This window comes from Protopterus annectens, chromosome 2.part0, assembly GCF_019279795.1.
Source record: "Protopterus annectens isolate FY-2018-M chromosome 2.part0, PAN1.0, whole genome shotgun sequence".
Lineage (NCBI taxonomy): Eukaryota > Metazoa > Chordata > Ceratodontiformes > Protopteridae > Protopterus > Protopterus annectens.
In genome coordinates, this window is record NC_056728.1 from 626,006,212 (window position 1) to 626,028,534 (window position 22,323).

The 22,323-nt window shown below is 42.5% G+C and overlaps 1 protein-coding gene across 1 annotated transcript in view; it reads right to left on the reverse strand.

Annotated features, from left to right (window-relative positions):
- UBA6 (ubiquitin like modifier activating enzyme 6) overlaps positions 1–22,323 on the reverse strand; it is a 2,440,735-nt gene that overhangs the window by 621,570 nt on the left and 1,796,842 nt on the right. Inside the window, exon 25 of the mRNA XM_044060993.1 lies at positions 7,775–7,844. Within this exon, the coding sequence (XP_043916928.1) occupies positions 7,775–7,844 (70 nt within the window). The remainder of the gene's footprint in view (positions 1–7,774; positions 7,845–22,323) is intronic.

Here is a 22,323-nt window from a genome sequence, read left to right on the forward strand (position 1 = left end):
ACAAAGGGCAAAAGTCTTAGACAAATGTTAAGAAGCAGTCTGCTTTGACACAGGTTGCCCGTTCTTACCTTCACAAGAAATGACCAATTGATCTGAAGATTTGAAAGATTTAGTTCTGTCAAGATAGTAACACGGGAGTCTGTGGATACTCAAGGTATGGGGTGTATCTCTCCTCTCTCATTTTTAGCTTCAGGAAAGAAAATGAGGAGCTGAATAGTTTGGCTTAAAGTAGACTCTGATATCACTTCAGGCATGAAAGAAGCATCAGTTCTCAAAGAAACCCTGTCCCTGTGAAAAATGAGGTAGTGCTGATTCACTATAAAAGCTTGCAACTCCGATACCCTTCTTGCAGAGGTTATAGCAATCAGTAAAACTGTTTTCCATTCTAAGAACCACAAGTCAGCCAGGTTAGCGGGTTCAACTGGAGCAAGTGTTAATTCTCCAATATAAAAGTAAGATCCCAAGGAGTGGCCACTTTTTTTCCCCTTGAGGCCTCATATGCAAAACTCCTTTCAAAGAATTTTGATATGAGAAGGCATTAAAAGAGAAGAATTAATGGGCAACATGCTGAAACAGCCAATAAATGAATCTTCATGGAGGAGTAAGAAAGGCGAAAGGATAGAAACTCACAAAAATTGTAAAACCAGAAAACACTAGCCCTGAACGGCTGCTGATTATGTTGCTGGTTCTAAATAAAAAAAAACTTTTCCATTTGCTAATATATGACTTTCTAGTAGCAGGCTTTCTTGTCTGCATTAGTACCTGTTGCACATCCTCAGTAAACAGGTGCCTAAAAGGAATTAAGACCCTTATCATAGCAGTCAGTTTAAGCTGATTGATGTTGGGTGTATCAAAAACTCTGATCTTGTGTGAGTAGATCCAGTCTGTGAGGAAGCTTGTGGTAATTGCCTCTAACCACTTCTAAAAGAAGTGAGAGCCAGTGTTGCCTGGGCTAGAAGGGAGTCACCACAATGATCTTGGGGGCATTCCTTTTGAATCTTCAGAATTGCAATGAACATCAGTGGAAAGGGTGGAAAAGCATACCTTTTCTTTAGATTGGCATCAGTCTTCCCGGCCTTCTTGCATGGGAGTCCTGGAGCAGAATCCTGCAAAATGATTGTTCAGAGAGGAGGCAAATAGGTCTACTTGAGAACTCCCCACAGATGAATCAAATCTTGGAAGACCCCTGAGATCCAGTTGTCACTAATGAGGGTCTATACCCTTGTCCTGCTCAGCTTGTCTGTCACACAATTTTGCTCTGGCAGAATGTAGGCAACCTGTAGCATGACTGTGCGTGAAGCTATATCCCAATCTTACATGGCTAGTATGCAAACAGAGTACGACCTGTTCCCCCCTTGCTTGTTTATGTACCACTTGACTGTAGTATTAGTTATAAAAACTTGAAAAGATCTCAGGGACCAAAAATTATTCAGAAAGTTAAGTGCCTTGATCAGGGCAAGCATCTCTTTTATATTTATGTGCTTGTGTCTGTCCTTGGTGTCCCACTCACCTTGCACTTTTAAAACCCCTGAAAATGCTCATCAAGCAAACTCTGAGGTGTCTGTGCTAACTCACTGCTTTGGAACAGGAAGGGAGAAGTGGAAACCTGGATTTAAGGAAATCTACTGTCTCCACCACATGATTTCCCTTCTGACAAAACCCAGCATAGGGATTTAAAAAGACAAGGGATGGTGGTGCAGGGACCAAAAACACTTCAGATACCATTGTATCTTTCTCATGAGGAGATTTCACAAGGGTATCATGAGAATCATAGATGCTATGAGACCCAAAATCCTGAAGTATACAATCACAGTGACCAAAGTCTGAGTGGAAAAACTTAGAGGTAACTCTAGAAATAGATCTAAATTTTCCTGTGGAAGAAACTCTCTTTAAACTGAGGTGTCAATTAGATACCCCAGGAACACAATGCTGTGTGAAGGAGTCAAAGCAGACTTTTTAAAGTTCTCCTGAAGTCACACCCTGAGAGAGACTTTTGACTCTCTGAAAAAGACTCTGCAAAGGTAAGCACATCATCTGACTATAGAAAAATGTGGATACCCTGTAACAGGCAATGAGCTACAACTGGAGCTAGGCACTTTGTGAACACCGTTGGGGACAGTCCCAAAGGACAAGGCAGAGAACTGATAAGGTTGTGTGTGCCTGACTCACATTAAAAACACCTGAAGTCTGGGCGAACAGGGATTTGATGATAAGCATCTTTTACATCTAGAATTACTAGGAAACCTGAGTGAAAAAGAAAAGTTAACAGGTTGTTAAATGACAGCACTTTCACAAATACATTTATGAAAGAAAGATCCAGAACTGGTCTACAAACATTTTCTTTCTTTGGCACTAAAACATCCTTGAATAAAACCTTTTTCCCATCTAGGAAGGAGGAACTGCTTTTATCACTTCCTGGGGCAACCTGTGATGGACAGGTGGAAATGAGAGAGTCTGGTCCAGTGGATGAGGGATTGCCCTCTAGAAAGGAGGAATTTCTTGTCATTTCTTCTTAAAACATAAGCTTAGCTACCATTTTGTTGAAACTTTTTTTTTACTGCCAAAATTGGATGACAGTATACATAATCCTTTAGCACATTTAGAAAATGAAGGCTAAAAAATCTTGACTCACTGTATCAAATTACCCCCACATCACACTTTTTGATCACCTCTGCAGCAGAGGGGCCAAAAAATATCTACTCAAAGAAGAATTTAAAATCTCATTTTAACAATCGGGGGGGCTCTATGGACTTGGCCAGGCAAACATTCTCAACATATTACCAGTAGCCAAGGCTCTTAAACTACTGACTGTAAATAATGAGTATGACTTCTAGAACAGAATAAACTAAATTATTTAAAACAGATTTTTCCTCACAAGAAGAAGCTGCAGACAAAACATGTGTCATACTTTCACAATCATTAAGAACAAACCTTAACAGATGAGCCTGAAAATTCAAAATTCTGACAATCAAAGTTGCAGAAGCATATACTTTCCCCCATCTATATACAAAATTTTAAAAGACAGGGCGGCTTTTTACACCCTATACGCTTTTTATGGGTAGCTGTCTGATTATCGGAAAAATTCCAGCTAGTAACACACACCCATCCCTCCAAAGCTGAAAGAACTGAAGGAATATGTGACAGTTCAGGGAATTCCTTCTGTAACAGCTCATAGTATTTTCTGAGGACTGAGAAACCACAGTATTCTCCAACTGTAAACAGAGTAATTCTTGAAGGAGTCTATATCAGATGACAGACAGCTGAAAATACAGAAAACCCTTACCTCAACAAAGCTTAACTGAAAGCAGGAAATGTCAAATGGCCAGAAAAGTAATATTTTTCCCCTGGGCCACTGTCGGGAGTTTGCCATTTCCAACACTATAGTGTGATCTCGGAGTAGGTATATTTAAGTACCCTCCCCCCCACACACTTTATTTTGTCTGTTTTTTATTTTTTGTTCACCCAGCGATCGCTGTTCTGGCCGTTCGACATTTCCTGGTTTCGGTTAAGCTGTGTCGAGGTAAGGGTATTCGGTATTTTTAGCTGACGATGTCGTGATATAGACCCTTCTGGAAGTAGTCTCATAGACAGATAAACTTCCACAGGGAGAATAAGAGACTGTATTCTCCTCAGAGTCTGAATCAGAGATCTGAGGAGAAAACCCTACATCTGTCCCTTCATCTTCCTGTCCAAATTCAGAATCCTGAATCTCTTCAGGAAAGGAGGTATCCATCTTTCTTTTACCAGAGACTACTTCATAAGAAGAATCAAAAGCCTGAATTAAACTCTTTGCCAGACCAAAGAAGTTACTCCTGTCCAAGGAAATTTGAGGAGTAGATACATGTTTAATTTTCTGTTTCTTTTTGACAGAAAAAATGGGGAGAACATTGTGATTAATGGCAGCTTCCCCAACGGAAGTCTACCTTCTGTTCCTACTCCTGGGACTGACAAAAGTGGCTCTCCTTTGCCCAGTGACGGGACCCTAACAGCCACAGAGAATGTGGCTAACCCCACCCCCCAGTCCATAGTTGCTGTAGGTGCTTACACCAGGGGGATCTGGGGTAAAAGATGAGTGGTCTTATGTGCAACTAATGACCACAGAGTTACCCACCTGCAGCTGAAGTACACTGCTAACATACTCTGGTGTCAAAAGCTGCTTATTTTTTTTTATTTTTCGTAGTGGTTTGTACCATGATTAGGCTGAAAATGGTGCCTCTTCCTGGGGAAATCAAGCTGGTAAAAAGTAAAGTCTTTAAAAATCACTATTTTTCAAGGAAAAATGCAATAAAAAGCAATTTAAAACATTTTGGCATTCCCAAAAAGTAAAATAAATACAATTTCTCCACAAAAGTTTTTTTTAAATACTTTGAACAACTGTTAAACTGGCAGGGGAAAACAGCGCTCCAGTTTAAAAGTACAACATGGTCTCAAGACAGCCTGTTAAAACACAAACTCCTAGCTTTAAAATAATTTTCCTGAACAGGAAATTCAGGAAAGTGTTATCAATCAAATTTTTTTTTTTTTAAATAGGAAGATTTTTTCCCCCCAAAGGGAACTTATCTATACTGCAAAGGAAACGCACAACCTGACCTTCAATCCTCGAAAGTCTCAGAAGAGCTTACTCTTCGGTAGCAGGAAAGATCTGAAAGGCTTGGCACCCAAACCTGTCGTCTTTGTCAGCTCAGCTAAAACTAACTAAAGGTTTGGGCACATGGAAGTTGCCAAGAAACTTTGGAAGCTGGCTGTTGCATCTTTACAGGATATAACACATGTAGCTTAGGCTACCGCAGCAGTGATCAATAAGAAAAACATCTGTACACTAGATAGAGCCTTCTCTGTAGGTGTCAAGAAGTTTTTTCTCTCTCTCTCTCTTCTGAGGCTGGTTTAACTTAGAAGAGAAGGAGGTGCCTGAAGGAGGACCACAAAGGTCCCACACAGTGGTGACTGTGTGTCCTCCACAGAAGGTCATCAACCAGGTCCTGAATGACCTGGCTGAAGAGCACCTCAGCTACGAAATAAACATTCATAACATTGTTTCCAGGTTCATTTTGAAGGAGATGGCTCTCAGCCATGTCATCTTTGAAGATGTACTCGAGCATGCAATTCTAATCAAAATTAGTGAGAGTTACAAGGTAATGCACCTCAGAAGCTACTGCAGGATCTCAACAAAGTCTTCATTCTGCCCAAGCTCTCAAGATTGTACAGTCCCTTGTCCTAGGGAACAAAGGAATTTAACTCATTCCCTCCAATGCAGTGCTGGAAGTCTGCACTGTAACTTCCAATGGGTACAGCCTATGCTTTTGATAAAATCAAATTATGTCTTAACATTTCAAACAAATGTTCATACCTGTGGAACCCTAGGGCTTACTAAAAAATGACAATGTCAGCTCTTCAGCACAAACTATTATTTATAGTGGTCACAGTCTTTAGATTTCAGGTCTTAAACTGGAATTTATAAGTCACAGTAAACACAGTAACTATTACATTTATAATATTTTGTAAACTGCATACAATATCTCAGCAACCACTTAAGTTAAATGCATAATAGCAGCAGTTTGTTCAACCAGCTGATAGCTTTCATACGAGGCTGAGCAGATATGTCTGTGCTGCTTGGTTGTCAAGGTATTTAGAGAAACATGAAATGTATGACAATATAAATAAATATTATATGAACAATTCATATCTGTTCCTGAACTAGATACAGGTCAAATATTAATGTAGTTGTACTTGCCACTGTGTGAGCTTTAAGATGAAATATTTGCATAATCTGTGTGTAGCATGGTTTTGGAATTATGAATGTAAATATAACAAAGCAATATTTGACGCCTAGAGATGTCAGTAGGATTTAACTGCAGAAAGAGCTGGAAGCATCGCAAGGATGTAACGAGTTAAATAAGACGAGTATCTGATGGCTCTAAAACGCAACATAGCCCACTAGTACAGCACCTTATCAGACCAAAGGTTTACATTCGCTGCCAAGTAGCTAGGTGGTAAAGTGCTGTGATCTCTGAGACCTACACAAGACTAAAAGAGATCACAAAGGAGTCAGCTTGAAGATGTTTGGGAAATTAGCCCTACCTGCTTGGGCAAGAGCTTGAATATGTTACCTGAATTCTTTGGGGCTACAAAGTCAAAATCTGTGTGTTTCTGGGCTGCTTTAACAGAATTTACAATGACTGGTTCATTGAAAAACAATGACCCCGAGTTCCTTTAGGCTTCTTCTACAGATATGCTTTTCTTTGTGTGGGGGGATGGGGTGAATCAACAGAAAGTGGCACCATCATCCTGGAATCCACCATGCCAAGATGAGAGCTGAGGCTATGCACAAGAGATGCCCTTGCAATCTGTCAGATTTGGAGCACTTTTGCAAGAAAGAGTGGGCAAATATTGCCAAGTCAAGATGTGCCATGCTGATAGACTCCTACCCAAGAAGGCTGAATGCTGTAATTAAATCAAAAGGTGCTTCAACAAAGTATTAGTTTAAGGGTGTGCACACTTATGCAACCAGCTTACTGTACGTTTTTTTTTTAATATATTTTTCTCCTAACAGACTTGTTTTTCAATTGAATTGCACAGGTTATAGGTCACATTAAAGGTGGGAAAAGTTTTGAAATTATTTATTGTAGTCTCTTTTTTTATATCACAAAAACCTGGCATTTTAACAGGGGTGTGTAAACGTTTTATATCCACTGTACCAAAAAAGGCTAGGGAAAGTTCCCCAATGCTCTGGCCAAACTTCCTCTAGCAGTATAAATACCACCTCAGGTCTCCTCTGAAAAAAAGCCACCAACCTGGTCAAAAGTGGAAGGGTGACATAATGGTTAAGGTGTTTGCCTTACAGACACATAGTACAGGGTTTGATTCTCACATGGGGTAATTGGTTAGGCTTAAAATGTCCCACAAGGGTAGTGAGCCTAGTACTAATATATGAACCTATAAATTAAGTAAACTGGTGGGTTCTGAGGTTAGCACTCAAGTAGTTGGTGTGCAATGTCCGTGTACATGTCAGCAGATCCAGCATGCATCCACCACTCTCAAGCATAGGATTTCAAAAAAATCACCAGCATTCTAACTGGCAGAAAGGTCAAACTTAATCAAAATGCGCATTAATGAGGGCCCCTGTGTAACATCTTTTTTTCTGTTCTCCTACTAGATTAAGGTGATAACAAGCAGTGGATTCTTTGACTTTTTGCTGGCATTCTTCTTTGGGGCATCACATATGGTTCTATGTCACTAATAAAACATGGTATTGTATGTGTGTCTATGTATAAATAAATATGTATATACATAAATATTTAATAACTAAATAACCGCATTCAATTATTGCTTGAAGATTTTCTAACCACAGTTACACACCAAGGACAAAAGTGTAGTTTCTCTCTCCAAGTCTGAAATAAATGTTAAACATCTCATTTTTACAGCAATAATATATAAAAAAAAAAGGAAGATGACTGCATTCACACATTAGCAGTACATTTGTAGAAACATTCAGGTACTGCCCTGGCCCTCGAGGAAGTATGTAACAAACAGCATGACTTGAAGACCACAGTCTTTAAGACTACCAAATGGCTTCCATTTGTTGGCAGGGATGTTAAAATATTATGGATCTCCTCACTTGTCAGTGCTTCAGTAAAGAACAATATTCATGACACAAATTATTAATAACTCCTGAAATGAGGAAACTTCTCCTCATGCTTCTAACACCAGAGAGAGAATGTGAAATTTAAAAATGTCCTCCATATGCCATTCTGTTAAATGAAAGTCTCAACCTTACCTTTTCACTGTAAGGGATGTTATACGTCACTGCAAACAGTTTTGCTGCATTCACTATAAAGCTGAAATGCCTGTAAAGGATAAGAATATGGGCTAAGAAAAAATGCTACACATTTTAAACATTGCACTACTGTGAAATGACATTCTATTATACAAATGTTTTGGTAAGTTCTCATCCAGATAAAATATCTTCTTCAGGAAAATACCATATGTCAAATCACATTTCATAAGCAAAGCAAAAGTAGCAACTACAGGATGTGTACCAATTAAGCCGTATTAATGAGAATCATGAGAGAGTAAAATAGTCAAATCTCCAGCCTATAAAACAAAAGGTCCAGATTGTCATTCTTGGAAAAATTAAGGACAAACACTCCAGCTTACTATGCAACAATCTATTTGTATAAAGAATAGTTGTGTAAAGCCTTACCATAACCAAAGATGTCCCTCTCTACCATGTTGCAGTACTCTAAACATGAGGGATCCTCCTCCTGAGGCAACCTGAACGCCTGGCCTATATACAAAAGCTTACCTTGGCTGCTTCATGGTGCGTGGGACGTCACATGTAGGTACCATAAACCGCGGGTCATAAATGTGACATCTGCACGCACAAGAGTAGTCTTAGGGAAGATGATCAGGATGTCTTCCAGAGAAGGAAAGATAACTGAATATGAAGGAAATTCCTTAGAGGGGGGAGGAAGGAGGGATAGGAATACTGCACCATGGAAGAGAAGGACATCTATGGTTATGGTAAGACTTTACACAACTATTCTGTTTCCTTCTATTCTCATGTTGCAGTATTCCAAACATGAGGGAGAGTACCAAAGCCCATCCTGTGTTATGGGTGGCAGAAGAAAAACAACCTTCTAAGAAACCATGCAAGACTGTTTTAGCAAAGCCTGCCCTAACCTTGGAGAAACAGTCCACCTTGTAGTGTTTAGTGAAAGTGTGGACTGAAAACCATGTGGCTGGCTCTAGGATAGGGGCAGTATCTAAACCTTTGGAAAAAGGCCCCTGAGGAGGCCACAGCCCTGGTAGAGTGGGCTCTCAGTGCAGGGAAGGTGTTCACCATGAAAACAGTAGAGAAGGTGATCGTTTTGGAAATCCATTAAGAAATTGCTTGTTTGGAGATGGTTTTCCTTTGCCCAGAGCCCTGGGGTGAAAGGAGACAAACTGGTTAGACTTTCTTAAATATTTAGTCTTGTCCAGGTAAAATCTAAGTTGGATGTGAACATCAAGGGAATGGAGCACTCTATCAGTGTCATTCTGTGGAGAAGGAAGAAAGGTGGGCAAGTGGATGGATTTGTTAAGTGAAAGTTCATTGACAACTTTAAGCATGAAGGATGGGTTTGTGCGACAGGAGACCCTATCCTTATGGAATATCGGGTATGGTGAGATAGCCATGAGTGCCTGTAACTATGTAACCCTCTCCTAGCCAAAGTCAGGACTACTAGAAAAGTACAGCTGTGTACATTTACCAAAAATGCAGATGTTCGAGTGTATTCACTGTTGCAGTCATTACATTTGGGTAATCTGCTGGCAGGTTGCCCTCAGTCGGCCCTGAATAAAGTCTTGGGTCCTGCGTCGGTTGCTGTCTCTTCTTCCATGATGTCAGGTCATCAGGGGTATAGAACATGTAGCCGACACCATTTTCATCAGTTTTTCTTGCCCCAAATGTCAGGTGCCCCCCAAATGGGGAGCAAAAATATATATATAAAACTGTAAATATATAAATGCACTTTAGAAACATAAAATTTACCTTCAACTAAAAAGCAAATACACCACAAAGGCTTTACAGTAAAAGAAAGGGGGTTGGCAGGTGGGTATCTGGACTGCAACAGTGAATACACTTGAACATTTATGGTAAGTGTACACAAATGTACTACGTTCTTCGTGTTTCACTGCTGCAGTCATTACATCTGGGTAGAATCCCAAAGCTACGGATGGGAGGATGGAACTAAACAGCATTAGGAGCAGCTATAAGGCCTTGCAGGACTGCAGTGGCAAAGCCTGCCCTGGATTTAGAAAAGAGAGGTACATGATAATGCTTTGTGACCATATGAACAGAGCTCCAAGTAGCAGCTTCTAGAATGTTTTTGGGTTGGAATCCCTCTGGGAAAAGCTGCTGAAGTAGAGGCAGCCCTGGTGGAATGGGATCTGATCCCCTTGGGCACAGGTTTACCATGGTGCAAATAGCAGAAACGAATGCAGTGGCTTATCCATTTAGAAACAGTCTGCTTTGATACAGCCTTCCCCTCTGATACTGCAGAAAATGCTACCAGTAGTTGCTCAGACTTTCTTAAGAGATTTTTTGTCCTGTTTAAGTAGAATCTTAGTTGTCTGTGTACATCCAATAAATGCAGAATCTGCTCCCCCTTGTTCTGCGGATTTGGGAAAAAAGTTGGCAGGTGAATGCTCTGGTTAAGAGCCACACTGGATACCACCTTAGGCATAAAGGAAGGATTGTTCCTGAGGGCCACCCTGTCCGGATAAAATATAATGAAAGGCTCCACTACCATGAGAACCTGTAGTTCTGAAACCCTTCTTGCTGAAGTGACTGCCAAAAGAAAAGCTGTCTTCCAAGACAGAAATTTTATATCCGCAGTAGCTGCGGGTTCAAAAGGAGGCAGGGTGAGTTTTTCCAGCACAAAATTGAGGTCCCATGCAGAAGTTGGTGTTCTCCTGAGAGGCCTTAAATTTTTGGCCCCTCTGAGATACTGCTTAAGCAGTGGATGAGAAAAGAGGGGAGGCTCTGTGTTGTAATGAGCCAAGATGGCAGAGGCATGGATTTATATTGAAGAAAAAGATAGGCCCTTGTCAAGCATCTCAGTTAAGTATTGTAAAATCTGAGGAATATTGGGCCTTGCTGTTTCTATTCCTTGTGCTCGATTCCAAGCACAGAATCTCTTCCATTTATCAGCATAAGATTTTCTAGTACTAGGCCTTCTGGCTTCCAAAATGACATCGATCACAGGTTTACTGACAGATGTGGTTTGAATAATTAGTTGATTAGCCATGCTGCAAGATTCAGAGCTTGGAGCTGAGTGTGCAGAATTTGATAGTTCTGCTGAGACAGTAGATGAGGTGTTTGAGGCAAGTACCACAGAGGAAGGTGTGACATATTCCTTAGAAGCTGGTACCAGTGCTGGCGAGGCCAGTCCAGAGCAATTAGGGTAATTTTTGGTTTATCCTGTCTGACTTTTAGTAAGACCGTGGAGAGTAGAGGCAGAGGAGGAAAGGCATAGACTGATAGGTTTTTCTGGCTGAAGGATAGAGCATCCACTTTCCATGCTTTTTTGTGATGAGTTATTGTGGAGAATTTGTCCAACTGATAGTTTTGCGGAGAGGCAAATAGATCTATGTCTGGGCTCCCCCATTTCTGTGTTAACATGCTGAAAATTTGTGGATCCAGTTTCCACTCGTGCTGGTCCATAAGATTTCTGCTTAGGTCGTCTGCCAGAGTATTTTGCTTTCCTGGCAGGAACTGAGCTTGAAGATGTATTTGGTAAGTCAAGGCTGTGTTCCACAAGGCCATGGCTAGTCTGCATAGGGGGTAGGAATGTGTACCCCCCTGCTTGTTTATGTACCAAATTAACTGTGGTGTTGTCCGCCTTTATCAGTTGTTGTCCTGGATGAAGTAAGTCCTTGAAGGCTGTCAGAGCATTCTGAACAGCTAGCATTTCTTTCTGGTTGATATGCAAATGCATTTGGTTTGGGCTCCATTTGCCCTGAATGCATCTCCCTGCCAGGTGGGCCCCCCAAGCATAGTCTGATGCATCTGTAGTTAGGGTTTGGGTGGCACGGCGTAGAGTGAATGACAGTCCCTTGTTTTGGTGACATGTCTCTGCCCACCAAAGAAATTCCTGTTGTAGACAGGGCATGAGAGGAAAGTACAGTTGTGTATTACCATAAATGTAGATGTTCGAGTGTATTCACTGTTACAGTCATTACAATTGGGTTATCCTGCTGGTAGGCTACCCGCAGTCAGCCTGAATTACAAAGTCTAGGTCTGGCGTTGGTTGCTGTCGCCTCCTCCCTGACGTCAGTGCACCAGGGGTATAAAAGATGCAGCCGACGCCATTTTCTTCAGTTTTTCTTGCTCCAGATGACAGGTGCCCCCAAAAGGGAAGGCTAAAAATATGTCAATAAAACATGCATGCACCAAGGTAAACTTTTCCTTCATCTACAAGCAAATACACCACATAGGTTGTATAGAATAGAGAAGTACAGATATGTTCCAGCAAAGATAAGGGGGATGGTGGGAGGGCAACCTGGACTGCAACAGTGAATACACTCGAACATCTACATTTATGGTAAGTACACAACTGTACTATGTTCATCGTGTTTCACTGTTGCAGTCATTTCAATTGGTTTGAATCCCAAAGCTAAGGTCGGGAGGCTGGAGCTAAACAGGATTAGGGGTGGCTATGAGGCCCTGCAGAACTGCACTGGCAAAGCCTGCCCTGTATTTAGAGAAGAGTGGTAAGTGATAGTGCTTTGTAAAAGTGTGCACTGAACTCCAGGTTGCAGCCTCTAAAATGCCTTTGGTTGGTACTCCACTGAGGAAGGCTGCTGAAGTGGCTGCTGCTCTGGTTGAATGTGGCCTAATGCCCTTAGGCACTGATTTGCCATTTTGTGAATAGCAGAAACAAATGCAGTGGCATATCCACTTTGAAATAGTCTGCTTTGAGATAGCTTTTCCTTGAGATCCTGCAGCATATGCCACTAGTAATTGCTCAGTCTTTCTGAAAGCTTTGGTTCTGTACAAAGAATGCAGAAGTCTCTCATCCTTATTCTGTGGATTTGGGTAAAAAGTAGGCAAATTAATAGTTTGGTTAAGGGCCACACTGGACACTACCCTTAGGCATAAATGTCAGGTTTGTCCTCAGAGAAACCCTATCTTGATGGAAAATGATAAAAGGTTCCACAGCCATGAGTGCCTGCAGCTCTGAGACTCGTCTTGCAGAGGTTATTGCTAGGAGCAGAGCTGTTTTCCATGATAAAAAATTTATATCAGCTCAAGAGGCTGGCTCAAAAGGAGGCAGGGTGAGTTTTTCCAAGACATAATTGAGGTCCCATGTAGGAATTGGTGATCTCCTCGGAGGCCTTTAAGTTTTTGGCTCCTCTGAGGTACTACCTTAATAAAGGATGAGAAAAAATAGGTGGCTCTGTATTGTAATGAGCTGAAATGGCAGAGGCATGAATCTTAATTGATGAAAAGGACAGGCCTTTGTCCAGCATCTCAGTTAAATATTGCAACATCTGAGGAATATTTGGTACAGTCGTGTCAATACCTTGTGCCTGGTTCCAAGCACAGAATCTCTTCCATTTTTCAGCATAAGATTTTCTGGTACTAGGCCTCCTGGCCTCCAAAATAACATCCATCACTGCTTTAGAGAGAGGTGTGTTTTGAATGACTACAGTATCCGCCATGCTGCCAGATTTAAGGTCTTGAGTTGGCTGTGCAGGATCTGACTATTGTGTTGGGACAGTAAGTGAGGAAGTTGAGGTAATGTCCAGGCTGGGTATTGAGACAAGTTCCTTAGGATTGGGTACCAGTGCTGGCGGGGCCAGTCTGGGGCAATCAGTACCATTTTTGGCTTCTCTTGTCTGACTTTTAGGAGTACCTTGGGGAGGAGAGGCAGTGGAGGAAAGGAATAGACTGTTGTTTTTCCAGCTGAAGGATAGAGCATCCACTTTCCTTGCTTGCTTGTGATAAGTCCTTGTGCAGAATCTCTTCAGTTGGCAGTTGTGAGGGGAGGCAAATAGATCTATGTCTGGGCATCCCCAATTCCTTGTTATCATGCTGAAGACTTGCAGATCCAATTTCCACTCGTGGGGATCCATGTGGCTTCTGCTTAGTTCGTCTGCCGGAGTATTTATCTTTCCTGACAGAAATTGTGCCTGTAGATGTACTTAGTAAGTCAATGCTGTGTCCCACAAATTCATGGCTAGTCTGCATAGGGGGTAGGAATGAGTGCCTCCCTGCTTGTTTATGTACAACATGACTGTAATATTGTCCGTCTTTATCAGTAGTTGTCCCAGATGAAGTAGATCCTTGAAGGCTGTCGGGGCATTCTGAACAGCTAGCATCTCTTTTTGGTTGATATGTAGATGCATTTGGCTTACGGTCCATGTGCCCTGAATACATCTTCCTGCCGTGTGGGCCCCCCAGGCATAATCTGATGCATCTGTTGTTAATATCTGCCTGGCTGTGGGTAAAGCGATTGGCTGTCCCTTGTTGTGGTAACAGGCCTTTGCCCACCATCGAAACTCCTGTTGCAGGCAGGGAATGAGGGTAATTATTGTTTCCAGGCTGTGGCAATGTTGAGTCCAAACACTTTTTAGATACCATTGAAGTTTCCTCATATGCAGTCTTGCATATGGAATTAGCAGAATGCAGGATGCCATGAAGCCCAAAGCCTGCAGAATTTTTCTTGCAGATAACTGGGTTTTTGTTGCCAACATTTTGAAATAAGTAGTCAGTTGCCTTTGTCTGGCATGAGATAAACCATCTGGGCAGTTGTATTTAAGCTTGCACCCAGGAATATTTTCTCTTGAGAGGGTACTGGTTTTGATTTCTTTTCGTTTACTGTGTACCCTAAGCATGTTAGTAATCTTTTTACAAACGTCAGATGCTGTAGTAGAATGTCCTTGTTCTCTGCTTGAATAAGGCAGTTGTCCAAGTAAGGATATATTTGTATTCCTCTTTGTCTGCAAAATGCAATTACTGGAGACAGGCATTTTGTGAAGACCCTGGGCGCAGTAGATAAGCCAAAGGGCAGTGCAGAGAATTGGTAGTGCACTGAGCCAGCTGAGAGTCTGAGGTACCTTCTGCATGATTGATTGGGACATGCAGGTATGCCTCTTTTAGGTCTAAAGTCACAATCCAAGCCTTCTTGCCCAGCATGGGCAGAAGCTGCTGCAGAGTCAACATTTTGAATCTTGGAATATCCAGGTATGTGTTTAGAATAGATAGATCCAGTATTGGTCTCCAGGCTTTGTCCTTTATGGGCACCAAGAACAGTCTTGAGTAAAATCCTTGTCCCTGCTCTTGCTGTGGTACTTGCTGAATGGCCCTCATGTCCATGAGGGATGACACTTGCTTTTGTGCCTTTGCCCATTGATTTTTTTGGCAGGTCTGGCAAACCGTTTGCCCTTGGCAGGGTGTGAAAGCGAAATCTGTAGCCTTGTGACACTATATCCAAGACCCATTTGTCCTGGGTTATTACGTGCCAGCTTTGAGAAAAAAAGTGCTAGTTTTCCCCCTAAAGGTGCTGCCAGAAGGTAAGTGCTTGGCGCAGGCAGGGGGAATTCATTGGGACTGTTTCCTGTTTGGCTGTGATTTGTCTTCTCTGCTTTTGGAGGTAGAAGCACCCCATTGTTTAGACCAGTATGAGACTTGGGGGTGGGATCTGCCTCTAGGGCGTCTGTATTTGCCTCTTTGTGGTCTGTCTGACACTGGAAAGGACCAATTCTTTGTAGGTCAGTGTCTGCTAAATCTTGGAGGCCGTACCTGTAAGAAATCCTTGACTGTTTGCATAGATTTAGCTTTGTCCTCCATTTTCTTCAACACCTCTTCTGCTTTAACACCAAACAAGGTATCATGCTGTAATGGAGCATCTAATAATTTTGCTTTAACATGATCAGGCAGATTCTGTTCCTCTAACCAAGCATGCCTCCGAATGACAGAACCCGTAACAGCGGCCCTGCACGAGGCCTCCAGAGAATCAAAACCACATTGCAAAGTATGCTTTCCCACTTGTTCAGCTGCATGCAATAAATCCTGCATTTCTTTGTTTTCTGCACATTCAGAATTTATCAACATTTTCTGTTTAAGCAGTGACATAATATATTGCTGATATTTAAGCATATGAAACTGACAATTTAAAGCCGTTATAGCCAAGGTAGCAGAAGTGTAAATCTTTTTTCCCCATCTGTCCAGTGCCCTAGAATCCCTGTCAGAGGGGGTAGGATTTTGCAGTGGAAGCCTTGACCCCTTTGGGACCTTAACAGATAGTTTCTGGGTCAGCAGCAGGGTTCTTAAAAAGGAATTTATGTGATTCAGGAACCCTGTAGTATCTGTCTGGCTTAACAGGAGCTGGAGGTAAAGAGTCAGGAGTAAGACTGGACTCTGAAAATACATCATCTACAATGTCTAGCACAGGTGGAATAGCAAGGGGCCTGTGCTGAGGTAGTAAAAGGAAGTCTCTGAGCCTTTTCTTAGATTCTGAATAACCTTGGCTCTCCCAGTGGAAATGCTCCCCCATGGTATGCAGAGTTTCCCCAAAAGAGTAATGCTTAGGAGGAGAGGCTGAAGGGATAGATTCTTCAGCATCAGAATCCTCATAGGGAGGGAGAGAGTATTCCTGATCAGAAGAGGAATCAGAAGAAATGGAAACCTGATCTGAAGAGTCAAATTCTGTCTCTTGCCTAGGCCTCTTATCAGGAGGGGGATGGGAACCCCTGATCAAAGTAATTAGGTATTTGGCCATTTTGAGCATCTGTTTTTTAGGCATGGAGGCCTGTCCTGCGGCTCTAAAGTAGCAGGCGTCAGGAGTTGCGAAAGCGTCTCACTGAGAACCGGCGACTGGCTTAGAAGAAGCCTCGTCGGTTTTGGACCTCGGATGCCTGTCCTTTTCTTTGCGTTTCTTTTGAATTGCGGTAGTCGGATGGCTATCCGATGACATATTGTAATTAAATCTTCTGCCAAAATAGTGAAATGCAAAATAGTACAGACGCTTAATAGTGCGTTGGCTAAATCTAGCACAAAACCGACAATTAGCAACCTAGTGATCAGGGCCTAGGCAAGGAATACAGTAAGATTGGAAGTCCTTATGAGGTATTTGCTTCCCACAAGAAATACAATTATTAACTTTTTCTGACATCGGTCTGGAGCAAGAAAAAAGTTTCCCCAATGGGGTACTTAGCTTTTAATGAAGACTTCAGATCTGAAATTCGAAAACGAAAATCTCAGGAGTCGGCTGACCGGCACTTGCGAACTGCTTTTGCTTCAGGCACCGCACGGCAAGAAAGACTGAAGAAAATGGTGTCAGCTGCATCTCTTATACCCCTGGCGCACTGACGTCAGGGAGGAGACGACAGCAACCGATGCCAGACCTAGACTTTGGAATTCAGGCCGACTGCGGGTAGCCTGCCAGCAGGATAACCCAATTGTAATGATTGCAACAGTGAAACACGATGAACATTCACTGTTTCCAGGCTGTGACAATGTTGACTCCATAAACGTTTTAGGTACCATTGATGTTTCCTCATATGAAGTCTCGCATATGGAATTAGTAGAATGCAGGAAGCCATGAACACCAAAGCCTGCAGAATTTGTCGTGCAGATAACTGGGTTTTTGTTGCCATTTGTTTGAAATATGTTGTCAATTGCCTTTGTCTGGCGTGGGGTAAGCCATCTGGGCAGTTGTATTCAAGCTTGCACCCAGGAATGTAATTATTTGAGAGGGTACCAGCTGTGATTTCTTTTCATTTATAGTCTACCTAGGCATGCTAGAAGCCTTTTTACAAACACCACATGTTAAAGAAGAATGTCCTTGTCCTCTGCTTGAATGAGACAATCATCCAGATAAGGATATATTTGAATGTTTCTTTGTCTGCAAAAAGCAATTACTGGTGCCAGGCACTTGTAAAGACCCTGGGCGCAGTAGATAAGCTAAAGGGCAGTGCAGACAATTGGTAATGCAAAAAATCTGCTTTGAGGCGGAGGTATCTTCTGCATGATTCCCTTATTGGGATGTGCAGGTATGCCTCTCTAACCAAGCATTCTTGCATAGCATAGGCAGTAGCTGTTGTAAAGTCAGCATTTTGAATTTTGGAATGTCCAGGAACGTGTTGAGAATCGATAAGTCCAGTATTGGATGTCATGAATTCTCTTTTCTGGGTACCAGGAAAAGTCATGAATAAAATCCTTGTCCTTTTTCCTTTTCTGGTACCGGATGAATAGCCACCATACCCATGAGTAACGTGACTTGTTTCTGGGCCTCTGCCTATTGGTTTTGTGGCAGATCTGGCCATCTGTTTGGAGTTGGTAAAGTATGGAAATGAAATCTGTACCCCTGGGATACTATGTTTAATACCCACTTGTCCTGGGTAATTAATTGCCAATTTTGAGCATGAAGTGCTAGTTTTCCCCCCCAAGGGGGCTGCCAAAAAATAAGTGCTTGGAGATGGTAGAGGAAAGTCATTGAACGTGCTTACTGTAGGGTTGTGCTTTGTTTCCTCCATTGCTTTGACCTGTAAGAACCCTGTGATTGATATATGGAGCCTTTTGAGCGCCTGGGTTTGCTCTGAGTGGCTCTGTTGGACACAGGAAAGGTCCAATTTTTAGTAGGCCAGGGCCTACTGAACCTGGGTGGCTGCACTTGCAAGAAATATTTTACAGTTTGCATAGATTTAGCTTTGTCTTCCATTTTCTTTAAAACCTCTTCTGCCTTATTACCAAACAGAGTATCATGCTGCAAAGGGGCATCCAACAATTTAGCTTTAACATGATCAGGCAGATTTTGCTCCTTGAGCCAGGCATGCCTTCTAATCGCAGATCCAGTAATGGCGGCCCTACAAGAAGCCTCCAAGGAATCAAAACCACATTGCAAAGTATGCTTTCCAATCTGTTCTGCTGAATGCAATAAATCCTAAAACTCTTTATTTTCCACACAATCCGAAATCAACATCATTTTTCTGTTTCAGTAAGCCCATGATATGCTGTTGATATTTAAGCATATGAAACTGGCAGTTTAAAGCCCTGATCGCCAAGGTTGCAGACGTATAAACCTTCTTACCCTATCTATCCAGCACCCTGGAATCTCTATCAGAAGGGGTAGGATTTTTGGCAGTAGAAGCCTTAACTCCCCTGGGACCCTGAGAAAAAGTATCAGGATTAGCAGCAGGATTTTTGAAAAGAAATTTGTGGCAGTCAGGAACCCTGTAATATCTGTCTGGCTTACTAGGAGCCAGAGGCAGGGAATTGGGAGCCATGCTTGATTCCGAGAACACATCATCAACAATGTCTAATACAGGAGGTATAGCTAAAGGCCTATGCTGAGGAAGAAGGAAATCCCTAAACCTCTTTTTTGATACAGAGAAGTCTTGACTCTCCCAGTGAAAAAGTTCCCTTAAAGTATGCAAAGTCTCTCCAAAAGAGTAATCCTCAGGAGGAGATGCAGGTGGGATGGATTCCTCTGCATCAGAATCCTCATAGGTTGGAAGAGAAAATTCCTGATCAGAAGAGGAATCAGAAGAAATGGAAACCTGATCTAAAGATTAATAACCAGTGCCTTGCCTATGCCTCTTAGCGGGGGGGGGGGGGGGGGGTTGGGAACCCCTGATCAAGGTAATTAAATCCTCAGCCATTTTGATCATGTTTTTAGGCATAGGGCCCTGAGCACATGGCTCATGCGTCATTTTTTTAGACATAGAAGTTGTTTTTTTACCTCGTTTTTGTTGCTGGCATCAGTTTAATGTAAAAATGTTGAGGCCTGAAAACACCCTCAGAAGCCGGCTCAGCGGCTCCGGACCCATTCAAGGGAGAGACATCTGCAGGTTCAATACTTTGCGAATCTCTGGTCTCGGTAGAGGCCTGCGACTCAAAAGTAGCAGGTATCAGGGGCTGCGAAAGCGCCTCACTGAGTACCGGCAAACCAGCGACTGGCTTAGGAGAAGCTTAGTCTGTTTTGGACCTCAACGGTCTGTCTCTGTCTTTTTCCTTGCGTTTTTTGTGAACTCCGGTAGTCGGATTGCTAACCGATGACATTTCAGGGTAGTTAAATCTTGAACCAAAATATTTAGAAGCAAAAATATACCAATGCTTAATAGTGCGCTGGTTAAATTTAGCACAAAACCAACAGCAAGGCATGTTGTGATCAGGGCCTAGGCAAGGAATACAGTACAAATGAAAATTCTTATGAGGTATTTGCTTCTCACAAGTAATGCAATTATTAACTTTTACTGACATCGGTAAGGAGCAAGAAAAAGTTTCCCCAACGGGGTACTTAGCTTTAGTTTGAAGACTTCGGTTCTGAAACACGAATACGAAAATTTCAGGAGTAGGCCGACCGGCACTTGCGAACTGCTTCTGCTTCGGGCACCTCGCGGCAATAAAGACTGATGAAAATGGCGTTGGCTGCATGTTTTATACCCCTGACTACCTGACATCATGGAAGAAGAGACAGCAACTGACGCAGGACCCATGACTTTGATATTCAGGCTGACTGAGTGCAACCTGCCAGCAGATTACCCAAATGTAATGACTGCAACAGTGAAACACGAAGAACATCACTGTTTTCCAAGTGCACATCTTCAGGGAGGCTGATGCTGTTGGCTCAAAAGATGCTATGGTGAGTTTTTCTAGAATGTAATTCAGGTCCCAAGGAGGGGGAAATGGGTTTTCTTGGTGGCCTGATATGGATTACACCCTTAAGAAAATGCTTTACCTCCAATCTGAACAGCAAAGGCAGATTGAGAGGTAGGCATGCTGAGATAGCTGATAAATGGACTTTCACTGAGGAATATGAAAGTTATTTCTTCAGAAGTTCGCACAAATATGACAAAACGAAGTACATCAGCCTGGAAAGGATCTACTTGTTTTTGGAGACACCATTTGGAGAACCTTTTCCATTTAGAAAGGTTGGATCTCCTGGTAGTGGATTTCCTGGCCTCCTGCAGGACAGAAAGCATGTCCTCTGAGTAAAGGTGTCTAAAAGGGATCAGAAGTTTATCACCCACAATGTTAGACTGAGGGTTTGTAGGTGTGGGTGGATAAGAGATCTCTTCTGTTGTGTGATGAGGTCCACCTTGTGAGGTAACTTGTGGTGACTGCCCTTGGCTAGTGATAAAAGAAGGGGGAACCGATGCTGCCTTGGCCAAAAGGAGTCACCAGCAAGATTTTGGGATTGTCCTGTTGAATCTTCAGCAGGACTTTCTGTATGGAAGGAAAGGTGGAATGCATAAAGAAACATCCCCTACCAGGAAATCAAGAAGGCATCCACCCTCCATCCCTGAGGAGAGGGGGGGTCCTTGTACAGAATAGCTTTAGTTGCCTGTTCTGAGGGGAGGCAAACAGGTCTATTTGAGGTATACCCCACCGGTGGACTATATCTAGAAACAAATCTCTGTGCAACATCCATTCGTGGTTCAGAGATATTGACCTGCTGAGAGCATCTGCCCGAACATTGTTTTGTGATGGAATGTAAACTGCCTGCAGCGTTACCTTGGAGAGGGTGGCCATTTCTCAAGCTTGGATAGCCAGCCTGTAAAATAGGTAGGATTTTGTTCCTCCTTGTTTGCTGATGTACCACAAGACTGTGGTGTTGTCTGTGAAATTTTTTAGAGGTCCTGGGTAACTCAAGGGAAGGAAAATCTTTAAGGCTAGAATAAGGGCAGTCTCTATACTTACATTTGTGTGTTTTTTCCTTTGATGGTTGCCCCACTGTCCCTGAACCTTCAGACCATTCATAGTTGCTCCCCACCCCAGGTCTGATGCATATGTATACATCTGTTGATCCACAGGGAGAGGTTGTAGAGGCAATCCTGGGTTCAGGTGAACTTGCTGGATCCACCAACAAATCTCTTTCTTGAGACATGGAAAAAAGGGAATCTGAAATTCTAATGGATGGGTGTGTGTTGGGAGCAAACATTCTTCAGGTACTATTGAAACTTTCTAATATGTAGTCTGGCTAGGGGCAGCATTGGAAGTGTGACCACCAAGAACCCCAAAAGGCAGAGAAATTCCCTGGCCAAAATGCTGCTGGCTAGGAGTAGGTCCTTGAAGTATGAGGTTTTTGGCAGTATGAGGTTAAAAATATGATCTTTTCTGGAGGGAGGAAGGCCTTCATCAGATCTGTCCTTAATCTGCACCCCAGGAAAACTTGATCTTGTGATGAGGTCAGGCAGGACTTGAGCTTTTTGATGGTGAAGTCTAAGGCTTCTAGGAGGGAAATTATGAATAGTAAAATGTCGTTGGAGAGTGTCTGGATGACCTGCTTGGATAAGGAGGTCATCCAGGTAAAGGTAGATCTGAATGCCTTTTGCTCTGCAAAAGGCTACCACTGGAGATAGACATTTTGTGAATACCCTTGGTGCTGTGGACAAACCAAAAAGCAAGGAGTACACTGATAATGCAAGGACTGCACAGCAAAATGTAAGTATTTGTGGTAAGATGGGTGGATAGGTTGTGAAGATATGCATCCTTCAGGTGTAAAGTGGCCAGATATGAATTTGGGGTCAAAAGTGGAAGAAGGGTTTGAAGAGAGAGCAAGGAGAAGGTGGGAACATGGAGATAGGGGTTTAATAGGTACAGGTCCAGGATGGGTCTCCATGGTCCATCCCTTCTTGGGACTAAGAAGAGTCTGGAATAAAATCATAGCCCCTCCTGTCTGGGGAAGACCTTTTGAATTGTGCCCTGACCGACCAGATCTTGAATGACCTGTAGAATGAGGTGGATTTGATCCTTTGGGGGATGTGGGACTCCTTTTGGAATGGGTTTTGCTTTCCAAGTCATGAAATACCCTTTTTCCACTACTGACAAGACCC